General features: G+C 44.9%; 1 protein-coding gene across 9 annotated transcripts in view; it reads right to left on the reverse strand.

The window, feature by feature from the left end:
• Window positions 1–12830, reverse strand: part of RNLS (renalase, FAD dependent amine oxidase) — a 332808-nt gene that overhangs the window by 64755 nt on the left and 255223 nt on the right. For 3 of the 9 annotated variants that reach the window (XM_086679515.1, XM_086679520.1, XM_086679514.1), the window contains one exon: window positions 4194–4732. The exons of 4 other annotated variants lie outside the window; for them this stretch is intronic. In XM_086679515.1, the coding sequence (XP_086535641.1) occupies window positions 4580–4732 (153 nt within the window). In that variant the 3' untranslated portion in view covers window positions 4194–4579. Of the gene's footprint in view, window positions 1–3545; window positions 4159–4193; window positions 4733–8106; window positions 11847–12830 lie in introns of those variants that run through there. 2 more of the 9 variants (XM_086679519.1, XM_086679513.1) reach the window with 2 other exon arrangements.

Raw genomic sequence — 12830 nt, forward strand, 5'->3', positions numbered from 1 at the left:
CTAAAAATAGACTGTGGCGGCCTCGTAACCCTCTAGAACAGGAGGCAGCGATCTTTTTCCTTTTTTCTTAAAGGACCAGATAGTAACTATTTTAGGCTTTGCAGGCCATATGGTATCTGTCGCAAACAATCATCTCTACTGTTGTAGTGCAAAGACAGCCACAGACAATATACAAACGAACTGGCCAGGCTGTGTTCCGATAAAACTTTATTTACAAAGATAGGCAGCTAGCCAGCAGGCTCTAAAATGGTGCGTGAGTTCTATGTATATACGTGCATTTTTGCTGTCCTTAGAAGATCCAGAGTTTTCCGTCGCTTCTCACGACGATTCGCAATCCAAGACGGCTAAGAACTGGTCTAAATGGTCTCCAAGCCCCTCCGAACTGAGACATTCCAGCATTCTATGGATTCTGCATGTGTTTTAAATTAACAAAAGATTCTTTCTCCCTAGCCGCCTCATTTGATGCATTCTGCTGTGAACTCTTAAGCGGATTATAATCCCCCGCCCGTCGTTGAGAAGGAAACGAAGGACCTACTGCCATTTCAACTTCCCTGGCTTTCCTGGCAGATGGTAGCGGCTGGAACACGAATACACTCCCGACTGGAAAGCGGCAGCTCGGTCCCGCACCGGCTAGTTTGACGTTTGCTCAGCCTTTTTCTTCTTCTTCCCAGAGATCACATTCTGTGTCCCACTGAGCCCTCACCACCGAAAGCACTCACTTGTCTTGACCGTATTGATAATGCAGTTTGGACTCATGCAGTCAGCCAGGTCGGCCCAGGTATGGTGTGGAGGGAGAGACGCTGTCCGATGCGTTTCACTGACACATCTCTGCGTCTGTTCAGAGACCGTCCCCCTCCCAAGAAAACGTGGTTCCTCCTCTTAGGGTTCCCCAGCTCCGTGAGCTGCAGCATCTTATTAACCGCCTGCAATGACACCCACGGGTACCTTTACCCTGCCCGCCGCTCTGTGGGACTTGTGTGCCCCTAACTGGGATCTTTGGGTGGACCTCGCTGATTATGTTCCATTTTTGTCCAGAGTCTGGTACCCCGCTTGGCATATCTGTTCTAGCTTTTTAGCACCAAGATCCCTGAAAGCTACACCCAGTTTTAAACGCTTGCATTACCTCTGAGAATCAAAACAGTGATTGTCCCATCAACTCGAGTAAGAAGCCAGATTGCTTTAAATTTGAGGGAGGAAAAAGGAGATACGTTAAAACAGGGAATCACAAATTTGCACTTATATTGCAGGTTTCTGAGCACGGCGCAAGAAGGGGAGAAAGGACAGAGGGCTGGAGGATGACGAACGTCGAGGCCGACAGGGGTCTGCACGCTGCTCCCCGAGCGCGCCTGCGCCCGAACTCGGCGTCGCCAGCGCGCGGCGATTTCTCATAGCGAGCGACCCCCGAAGAAGGAAATAAGCCCGCAAATGAAAGTAAGGGGAACATCAGTCACTCAGCCGGGACTCGTGGAGACTTTATTCCAGGCTAGACGCGTGTATATATCACATCGGCGTTCGTGCGAGCGCTCTGAAATGAAACCTAAGAGCGCCACGTGGTGCGGCTTGTCCCTCCAACTCGTGTTTCAGCTCGGCCTTCTGGTCGCTGTCACCTGCCAGCAGCGTGGTGCCCCGTAAACAGAAATGGGTCGCGGGCGCGTGGGTTGCTCGTGTCCTGGCAGGTCATTATGTGACCTTGGCTGGCCAAGCCCTGTGCCTTAGTTTCCTGATTTGTCATGTGTAAGAATTCCCTGCTCTGCATACTGCAGAGGGGCGTTAGGGGGGCTGGAGTATATATATATATATATATATATACACTTGCACTTGGACGAGTATAAAACACCAGATAAATGTGAAATTGACCTTGTCCTTTTTGCTTAACAAGGTAGTGGGTAGGCGGGGGGTGCGGATGATGGCATTTTGCACAGAAGGCTTAGTGACTCAATGAAGTGCCCCCCCCCCCCCCCCAGTAATATCTGGTCTGGGATTATTACCGCGTTCTCGGTGTTTCTAGACATCCTTCTCCCCTTCAGAAATGCCAGAGGTGAAAAATACTATTCCACTGCTATAATTTGTCACCCTGGCTGCCTGAGCAAGAAAGACCTGCATAGACGGTTTAGTAATTAAGCTTTTCAACACAGCATCATAAAGTTTTATTCTGGCGGAGGCTATATTTATCAGCTAACAAGTATTAAATCACCCCACTGCTCGAGCCGTTTCTCACTTAAATACGCTCCTTTCAAAACAGAGCGGCTCTCCGTGGCTGTCTTGATTTAATAAACGTTCTTGTTTGGAAATACCGTGGTGCTGTGTGGTCCTATGGGGCTGACAGACACACGCCCCCGTCACCTCTCCCAATACTGCTGACTCCTATTTCCCCGGGGGGGGGGGGGGCATACTGGACACCCCAGCGCTGGGTCATTCAGGGCATCCTGGCCATCTGAGTTTTGTGGCCCTCTGGGATGGCTTCCAGATTTTTCTCTAACCATTTTAATTTCTGAAGGGAAAGAGGTGAATGAAAATAAAGAACACAAGCATTGGATAAATTTTGTTTCCTTATTTGAGCATCAGGAAATTGGTCTTTTCCTCGCAGAGAGGGATCTAAATGTAAGGGGAGTTTTCAAAACGACTGAAATGATCCACCTACTAGGCAGGGCTGAATCTTTTCCCATATTTGCCACAGAGTTCTCAAAACAGATGCAGCATTATTAGGCAAACATACTCAGAAGGAATTGATATTTAAAAGCCCTCAGTAATGACTTAGAAAACTCTTTTCTCCAAGTAACTCACCCCAACTTTATAAGTCATTTTCCTTCTCTTTTCTTTGGAGGACGTGCATTCATGAGACAAACGTAACACTTCCTCAGACTTCAGGACGCTCTCTGTCAAATGGCTCCAGAATTACATTCATTAAAAACAAGATGGTTGGGGCGCCTGGGTGGCGCAGTCGGTTAAGCGTCCGACTTCAGCCAGGTCACGATCTCGCGGTCCGTGAGTTCGAGCCCCGTGTCGGGCTCTGGGCTGATGGCTCAGAGCCTGGAGCCTGTTTCCGATTCTGTGTCTCCCTCTCTCTCTGCCCCTCCCCCGTTCATGCTCTGTCTCTCTCTGTCCCAAAAATAAATAAACGTTGAAAAAAAATTAAAAAAAAAAAAAACAAAACAAGATGGTTAACACATTCGAGTCTTTTCTGCTAGACTTTAAGGGTAAAACCAAATTGATCAAATAGGGGCCAAATGATTAAAGGAATCTCAATATTCTTCATCATATCACATCAGAAATCACTTAATTTCCCCTTTTCTTTCTCTGCTTTCAAAAATAAGTGACATTGACCATATGTAGGCATTTCAGTGTTTCATGAGTTGGTTGCTAAAAGGACATGTAACAACATTCCGTAGGATCACAAAGCCTGCTTTGTGCTACAACATAAGCAATTTCTGCCCATGCTTTCAATGTGTGTGTATATATGATACAAGGCATGTGAGTGTGAAACCTTCAATGCCACCAAGGTAAGAAGTATTTTGTTGAACTGTTCATAGTCTGAGAGGTCGCAATAATTTCTTTCCTTGCACAATTATAAAATAGCACTCGCCATTTTGCTTTTCAAATTAGCAACAAGTAGCTTGTTTAGAAGGCCGGGGATCAATTTTTCTCCAGCCAGTCATTGGCAGGAAGCATGTGGGTCACTGAAGCATGTGGGTGATATGCTGAACCACTAAGCTGGCAAATATTGAACTATTTTAAGTGCATCTATTTTCTAGCTCAGTAAATTTTCTTGTTGTATTAAATTCATTAAACCTGACACAGTCTAAATGCCACAGCGCATCCTGGAGAGCGCGTGAAGGTAACAGCACCAGCCATCAGAGACAGCCGTAGATAAAGATCGATATATTTTCTCTCAGTTTGTGTTTAATTGTTACTTTCATATTAAGCCTGAATTTTTTTTTTAAGGTTAGAAACTATCGTATGACTTGGAAAGTCGAGTTGAATCTGGTTATTTTCTGAAAATGTGAAGACAGGTTTCTTTGTCAGTCGATTGCCCTCCAAACCACAATCCTGGAGATGATGACACCTGAGACCTACAGGTCAGGATCATTTAATAACTTGAGAGACACAGAAAGAACCCTCCATTATCCACAGTTCAGGGGAATTGAGTAGTTCGGCAATCTGCAAAAACATTGAACCAAGGTCATGCTCAAAGATTGAAAATGAAGATTTGATATTAATTATTCTTTATTTGGAATTGAAATTCTCAAAAGAATCAAGGTTTTGGAACATGAACTATTATTTTGATTTGACATACTTTTTTGGGGGGGGGAGGGTTATTTGTTATTCTTAAACATTATTTTTTATTTTTCTTTAACAAGGAGTAATCATGGCAATTCAGAAACCCCGTGAAAGGTGTACTGTACAGAGAATCTTCATTGCAACTTGCGTTGTAACTATCAAAATTACGAAATCGATTTTATACTCCATACGAAAAATTTTCCAGTAATTTCTCTCAGCAAAATAGAAAACAAAGTCATCTCTCACAGAGAACTGTGAAACCAGAAACCCCAAGCACAGGTAGAGAATAAAGATCCAGGGGCTAAATTTGGTTCTTTAAAGCTTCTAGAACACACAGGGCAGAAGAGACGCAGCCGTCGAAGTTGGACTGGGTGAACCCATCCCCTCCACACACAAGGAAAGGTTCCCGATGAAGAGTCAATTGGCCATGAGAGTTGGCAGGAGCACTTATCACCTAAAAAAGTTAAAAACAACAACAACAGACAAAAGGATTGCGATTGACGTTCTCTGCCCCATTACACCGTGATGTCAACACTCACCCGGGGAGGAGTTCTCTACCTGCAGAAATCACGCTTGCTCTCAAGGAACAACGGCGCACAAAACGAGGACCCCTAAACCCCTCCCCTCACCCAAGTATTTACACTGACCTTCTTAAATGTCGACATTTTCAGGTGGTTGATACACTTAACCCAATGTGTTGAACTTCAAAAATAGTAGGTCACGATATGCTCAATTAGTTGAGGGTACAGCATTTTTTTGATAAGGGGGGGAATGATATTTGTGAAATCATTTACCTATTATTGGGTCCCGGCTATGTGCTAGACAAGGTAAACAGAGCAGAGATTTAAGGACTGTATCCCGAAGGACTTTCCAGCCCAGCACGGTCTGCTAGCACATAACAGTGTCTAAGGGCTAAGACAGGGTGAGTAAGAGGGTGCTACCTTGGGGTGGGAGGGGTGCCCAACCCTGCACAGCCGGATAAAGAAACCTTCAAAGGGGAGGTGACGGGTCATTTCACTTGAGTTCTGCCGGATGCATAGGAGTTTACCAGTGTAGGAAACAGGCCTTTCCAAAGAGATTGAGTAGCATGTGCAAAGACCCCATGGGCAAGTCCATGGGCAAGAGAGAACAATGTGTGTTTAGGAAACTGTGGGGTTGGTCACACTGTGTGTGTGTGTGTGTGTGTGTGTGTGTGTGTGTGTGGTAGGGCTAATCAGAGGAAGGGACACGGCTGAAAGGCAAGTTAGGAGGCATTTAGTGTTTCAAAATTAAAATGTATAAAACTTATAAACACAGGTCTATTAAAAATGTAGAACTGACTTACTAATAAGCCAAAAGGGAGAGAATTAGCTGAAGTCTGGGATTTATTTTATTTTATAGAACCAGGTTTATAACATTTGAAATGGTGAAAAGGGCATAGAGGTTATTTCCTGGAGAAAAAAAATATATATTCTCAGACTTGGGATGAGTGTTGCTAATAAGCTTTGAGAGCTGGGAGAGTGAGCCGGGTGGTGGGGGGTGAACAGAGTCGTTTTGGACACTGAGATGATTTGGCCCCTAAAGCACCCCAAGCCCCTAAAATGCAAATCACACAAACTTATTATAAAGGCACTCTCTGGGCGCCTGGCTGGCTTGGTTGGTAGAGGATGTGGCTCAATCTCAGGATTGTGAGTTCAAGCCCCACATCGGGGCTAGAGTTTACTCAAAAAATAAATATATAAATAAAATCTCTTCCCCTATGAAAAAAAAGGCAATCTCATTTGGGGTTGCTTCCCGGCACAACTTCAGGGGATGCCATTCACACAGACGACAACGTGGCAGTTCTGGTCTCTTACACGTTTTCACGGAAAGGAACAGACTAAGGCCCACGAAGATTTGCTATTTTAAAAATTACCAAAAACAAAAAATAATCAAGAAATATACCAAATACTATTTGGATTATGGGGCTGAGATTTGGTTCTAGATAGGTTGAGTTAGTACATGCTTTTACAACTTTTTAAAACCAGAAAAACTTTGCAGAGGTTTTTTAATTTACAGGCCATATTTTGCTTTAAAAAAGAGGTTGGGAAGGCGTCTGGGTGGCTCAGTCAGTTAAGCAACCGACTCTCGGTTTCGGCTCCCAGTTTGAGAGATCGAGCCCTGCACTGGGCTCTGCACTGACAGTGAGGAGCCCGCTTGGGGTTCTCTCTCTCCCCTTCTCTCTCTCTGCCCCCATCCCCCAAGATAAATAAATACACTTAAAAAAAAGGAAGTTAGGTACAATTATTCCTTTGTTGAATCCCTAAAGATATGGACGTTTAAAGTCCCGTGTTGCGCATATTCGATGTAAACTTTGAAGAGTGCCCTCTCACTTTTCTAGAGGCCATCTGACAGGAGCAGCACCTTTCATACACGTTGTAGATAATCTTTGTTTTAAATTATGCCGTAGTTTTAGCTTATTGTGTTTAATTGCGATTTCATTTTTTCCTTGCTTTATTGAGGTATAACTGACAAATAAAAATTGTATATATTTAAGGTGTACAACGTGATGTTTTGATATGTTCGTATACATTGTAAAATTGGTTTCATAATCAAGTTAACGTATCAGCTCATATAGTTTCCATTTTGTCTTTCTTTTCTTTTCTCCCTTCCTTCCTTTCTCTTTCTCTTTCTGCTTTTCTTTTTTCTTTTCTTTCCTTTCCTTTCCTTTTCTTCCTTCCTTCCTTCCTTCCTTCCTTCCTTCCTTCCTTCCTTCCTTCTTACCTTCCTTCTTTCCTCTCTCTCTCTCTCTCTTTCTTTCTTTCTTTCTTTTTTTCTTTTCTTTTCTTTCCTCTCTTCCTTCTTCCTCCCCCCTTCCCTCCCTCCCTGCCTTCCTTTTGGTGAATCACTTTATGATGTATCCTCTTGGTGAATTTCAAGTACACTATACAGCCTTGTTAACTACAGTTGTGTTGCTGTATGTTAGCTCCCCTGAATGGACTTGCTCTGTGTAACTGAAACTTCGTACCTTGGACCAGCATCCCTTTTTCTCTCCCACGGCTCCTAGCATTCACTGCTCTGCTCTCTGTTTCTATGGGTGTGACTATTTTAGATTCCGCATATAAGTGAGATCATGCATTGTTTGTCTCTCCATAGCTGAGGATCTTGAAATCAGCTGAAATGATCTTTGAGAGGCTCAAAGAGACAGCACAGAGGACAGACACTGAAGAACAGACCTGGGCGTTCAACCAGAACCTATAAACTCCTACTTCAGACAGAATTTAAACAGGTTGGATTATTTGATTTGTCGGTGAAATACTAAGGGAAGAACAAAGCCTTTAGGTTCTTATATATATTAATGACTTCAGAATGCGGTAACAAATAGTTTGAAAGCAAGGGAGGCTATAGGAACACTCAAAAACCAGATGAGGCTGGGAAGAAGCTTGGCAGTCTGGTGCCATTGAGTAGAGGGGCAAAGAATTTTTTGACTCTTAATGGGCCCTGAGGGTGCCTGCTATGTTTTCCTGCATTCACTAATGCTCATGATGATGCCCCAGTATCCAAGAACCAGTCCTAATATGCATAAGATATTACTTGTGAGCATTTCTCGAATGTTCACCACAGGCCAAATGCTTTACGTGTGCACCCGTTTCATGAACACAGCAACCCTGCAGGGTGGTTACGACTATTCTCATTTTATAGAGGAGAACACTGAGGCTCGGGAAGATTGTCACCTGCCCCAGGACAGAGAGCTAGGAGGTGAGGAAAAAGAGACTCAGATAGAGCAAGCAGACTCTGGAACTCATCTTTTTAACACTTTCAGAAACATTTCCACGAAGACGCGATTTAAATGAAACAAACACAAATGTGTGATACTCACTGACAGTTTTACGCATCTGGAAAACTCACATAAATGGGACAACTCATCCATATACGTGTGTACGTATGCACACGTGTATAATACAAAGGAATGCATGCACGTATGTATGTATAATTTTTAAAACAAAACAAAAAATTTGACAGCCTCTTAGCTTAATGCACCTAGAAAATTCACATAAATGGGATAACCCCTTCATATGTATTCATATATACATACGTGTGTGTGTCTATGTATAATGGAATTCTATTTGATGAGTGGCATTTTGAGTGGCAAATCCCAGATGGCAGGTCACGTGGCTGGAAGACCCGGCCACCCATGAGCCGGTCCGCAGTTTGGAGGAAATCAGTCTCCCTGCGTTGAGGTGCGACCGTCCATTTTGCAATCACCCAACAAGGAAAGTATGGAAACACGAAGCGTGTGCTCGCAAGTTCTTTCCCCTGAGTGATGTAGATGGCCCCTCGCTGGAGGGGCACGTGGTGGCCAAAGCCACAGGCTGTCACTGCGCTTCCAGCCACAGTGAGGAACCACAGCTCAATGGCTATGTTTCGGACGGGTGGCAGGGCTGAACTGCCCCCTTGGAAATCCAGGTTGTGTCTGGAGGGTCAGGGAGGGTCAGAAAAAAGTCCTGCTGTATCAGCTGACGCTCTGGGTCGCTAATGCAACGCTTCTATATGCTTCTGTGATGACTGGACCAGACATATAAATTCGAAGCAGAAAAAGGAGTTTTATTTCTAAGCTATCTTAGCCCCTGCGAATGTGTTTTACGCCTCTCTCCACCTGCGGCACAAAATGGAAACTCGTTGGCTCCCCGTGGAAGTCCTTCCATGACCATGTCTTCCCTCCATTCAAGCCTCCTCTCTTGTCCTGCCTCTCACCTGCGCCATGTGTCCTGTCTACATTCGCCCTGATCTTCTGCAGAAACGCCCTTCCTTGTCATGTTTCTGTGACTTTGAACGAGCCATCCCACGCAGTGACGTTGCAGTTCCTTTCTTCCCTGCCAAAAAAATTGCTCATCCCAAAAGAACTAACACAAATGTCGCCCGCTCTGAGGTCTTCGTGCCCTGAGAGGCAGGCTAAGTATCTTTTCAGGGTGTTGTTTTTATCTATGATGTTGCTTGCTAGTTTGCACTGTAATTACGTCCGGTCTTGTCTCTCTTCTAGATTGCGTGCTTCTAAGAGCAGGGCTTGGGATGCACTAATCCTTGCATCCAAGTCTGGGAACGGTGCCTAGCCCCTATTAAGTGTGCAATAAATGTTTATTGAGTTTTAAAAAAAGACAATATTGTACACACAGTTGATCAAATGAAGGTCTTCGCAGGGAACCATCTACACAAAAAGTGTTATTCAGAGGCTCCCACAGGGCTGGGAGCAGCTCAAATGGAAGAGATACTGTATTTAGAATGTTCTCAATAATGATGAATGAAGGGCTGTCCTCTCCTCGCGTCTCGGGCTGTGAGCTGCTTTATGTGAACATCTTGTGTGTCATGTATTAAGTGGAATCACACAAAGCTGCTGATTCTGTAGGTCAGGAATGCTAAATGTTGTCCGTTTTTATACAGTTTAACCTGTTTCTTCGTACCATGCTTATTAGCTATAATGATATACACAAAAAGTGTTTTCATTAAAGATGAAAAGAGAGGCACAGACAAGAAGGCTAACGGCGACTTCAAAATGGCGATTACTGGGGCATGTGGGGGGTCAGTTGGTTAGGCATCTGACTTCGGCTCAGGTCATGATTTCATGGTTCACGGGTTCGAGCCCCGCATTGGGCTCTATGCTGGCAGCTCAGAGCCTGGAGCCTGCTTTGGATTCTGTGTCTCCCTCTCTCTCTGCCCCTCCCCTGCTCATGCTCTGTCCCTCTCTCTCTCTCTCTGTTTCCCCAAAATAAATAAACATAAAGAAAAATTCAAAATGGCGATTAGCAACAAAGCAAAGGTGATAATTAGCAAAAAAAAAAAAAAAAAAAAAAAATTCCAGTACACACATTCTTCCTTCCACACCTAAGCTGACAGCAAAAGACTGTCCTCGGGCTATCAGACATTTACCCAAACAAAACGATCTTGCTGTTGGGCCGAGAGCATGGCTGTATTTTAAGTTGATTCATTCCAGTGGACTGTCCAGCCCAAGATTTGGTTCCTTAAAACCCACCTTTCTGAAATACGGCACTAAGTGATATCCATGCGGAGCTGGGCAAGAACTGAGGTCTCACAGAGTCTAATCTTAGGTGTGCAACCAACCTGATAAGAAAATGAGGACAACGTTTAAACAATCAGGCTCTTAACACTGCATTTCCTCACTTGTCACGAATGCAAATTATACCGCCTTTCATTGAATCTAAGCCACCGTCGATTGGATGAGGCACCAATATTTTATGTACCAGTGAGACGGAAAATGGTGGCAACATGACACCAAGCTTTACACTTACTAGAAAGGCTCTTTTAGACTTATCTACAAGTAGATCTTATGCCGAGATAGAAAGGAAATAAGAGGGGAACACAGGCTCGGCCTTTCCAAAAGCGTCTTCACATATAGAGTGTGACCTCTCTGCTCTTTAACTCAGAGTTGTCCACATCCACGGTCTTCCCCACATCGTCCGCCCCCTGCACCTCCTAGAGCGTGGGTGACGGGTGATGTGACATTTCTTACATGGGTGACCCACCGAATTGTTCATGCTCGCATTTTATTTTATTTTTTTCAAGTAAAGTGTTTTATTTATTTATTTTTAAAATTTATTATTATTTTTTTTAACGTTTATTTATTTTGGAGACAGAGAGAGACAGAGCATGAACGGGGGAGGGTCAGAGAACGAGGGAGACACAGCATCTGAAACAGGCTCCAGGCTCCGAGCTGTCAGCACAGAGCCCGACGCGGGGCTCGAACTCACGGACTGCGAGATCATGACCTGAGCTGAAGTCGGACGCTTAACCGACTGAGCCACCCAGGCGCCCCCATGCTCGCATTTTCTGGGAGCCACTGATACCTGTCTCGCAAGTTCTGAACCATGCACTTTCTCTTCGGTGGGAAGGAGAGGTCTTCCGAGGGTGAGAGCCACCACGACTCGTATGCTTTTCTCAAATGGTCCTCAGGTAACCTGCTCGTTAAAATATCAAGGGGCTGTTGTGGAGGGAGGTCCCACGTTACACCACCCGAAATCGCCAAGTTCGTGTGAAAACAACCTCCTGATGTGTCCTGATGCATACTGACTTGGTGGCATCTCACAATGGGTGAAATAATGGCAAATACAAAATGAGGGAAGGGGAGAAGTTTGGTGAGTACTTAATGGGAGTAAATGCCTGGCAAGTCTAACGATAATGAAAAACAAGATTCTTTAGGCAGGGCCTTTCCTGGTAACGGCGTCTCGGGGTCCAGACACTGGGGTCTTCAGCATTGCTGGTTTAGAGCAATGCCAAACCCCAAGAAAAGGCGCAGGCTCAAGTGAAACTGACAGAGACAGACCGGTGAGCAGAGAATCGACTTGCTCCCTCGAACAGGTAAATGGACCGATTCCAGGACCGGGCGGGCAAATCTCCTCAACCTTGTCCTAGATGATCGGCGTGACCCCGCGAGCCACCTTCTGGCAGCCATCACTAATTGACTGTGGCGTTCTCTCCCGCTGAGCCCAGAAGTGGCCACAGCATCCTTCCCACCTCATTGCTTCAGGCAGCCACGACCAGTCCGTCGGAGTTGGCACTGGAGGGGGAATCCTGTAAACCCATCCTGGGTTAGAAGACTGCAAACACGGAATTAGACATAAGTGAATTAAATATTCTTCGCTGTTTTGTTTTGTTTTGTTTTGTTTTCTCTTTTCTCGTTAAGCCAGGATAGTCTGATGCATCGCCTTTGTCTAAACCAGACATGTTTCAACGCCAAGAATTAGGAGCACATCAGGAGCTATTTCCTCTGGACGATGCCAGAGGCCCAATTCTAATTTTTTCTAATAATCTTCTCATCATCATCTACAGCCCTTGGCTCTTAACCTCCCTCCACACCGTCATCCCTCCACGGGTCACACCGGGGCTTTGACTGCCGGGTGAAGATACAAGGCACGCGTTTTGGCTACAGCTGCATGCTGCAAATCTGTGCATCACAAGTATCAGGGCTTGTGGGAAAAGCAGGAAAACATAAACACGTACGACACCAATACGATCCCCCCGTGACCCTAATTTCCTATTTCTCAATTGCATTTGAAATAATTCAGATTAAAAAAAAAAAACCCAGGTGCTACAAAAGACTGAGCAATTTTATGACTCTCTTGTGTTACATTACGTTCCGGAGGGTCACGTTCATTGGACGTGGGACGCCTGGGTCTGGACAAATGGAGATGTCTGAGGCATCACTTGCACTTTCGATAGCCACACTGGATATTTAAATTGATTTCTATCAATTTCAGTGTCTGAGGGTGTCTCTTTCCTCCGATTGTCCCCGGAGTCCAGGGAAACCTGATTGTCTCCTGGATGCACACTAACTTGGTTGGGGCAAACTCTGAGTGAACATCTCCTTTTGCGGGCATTTCCCCAGACCATTGTGTGTGGGGGGTACTGACCACACTGGCAATAAGAACGGCATGGAAGGCTGAGATGCAGTGGGGCTGATTCATACATTTCCTCACTTCCTCTCCTCGGCCGCCAGCGTAAACCTGAACCCATGCCATGGTACATAAACAGCAGAAATGGAATATTTGGTTAACTTATTCTTTTATAGCCCCGATGCAAAG

This window comes from Puma concolor, chromosome D2 (genome assembly GCF_028749965.1).
Source record: "Puma concolor isolate L17-30 chromosome D2, mPumCon1.1.hap2, whole genome shotgun sequence".
Classification (NCBI taxonomy): Eukaryota; Metazoa; Chordata; class Mammalia; order Carnivora; family Felidae; genus Puma; species Puma concolor.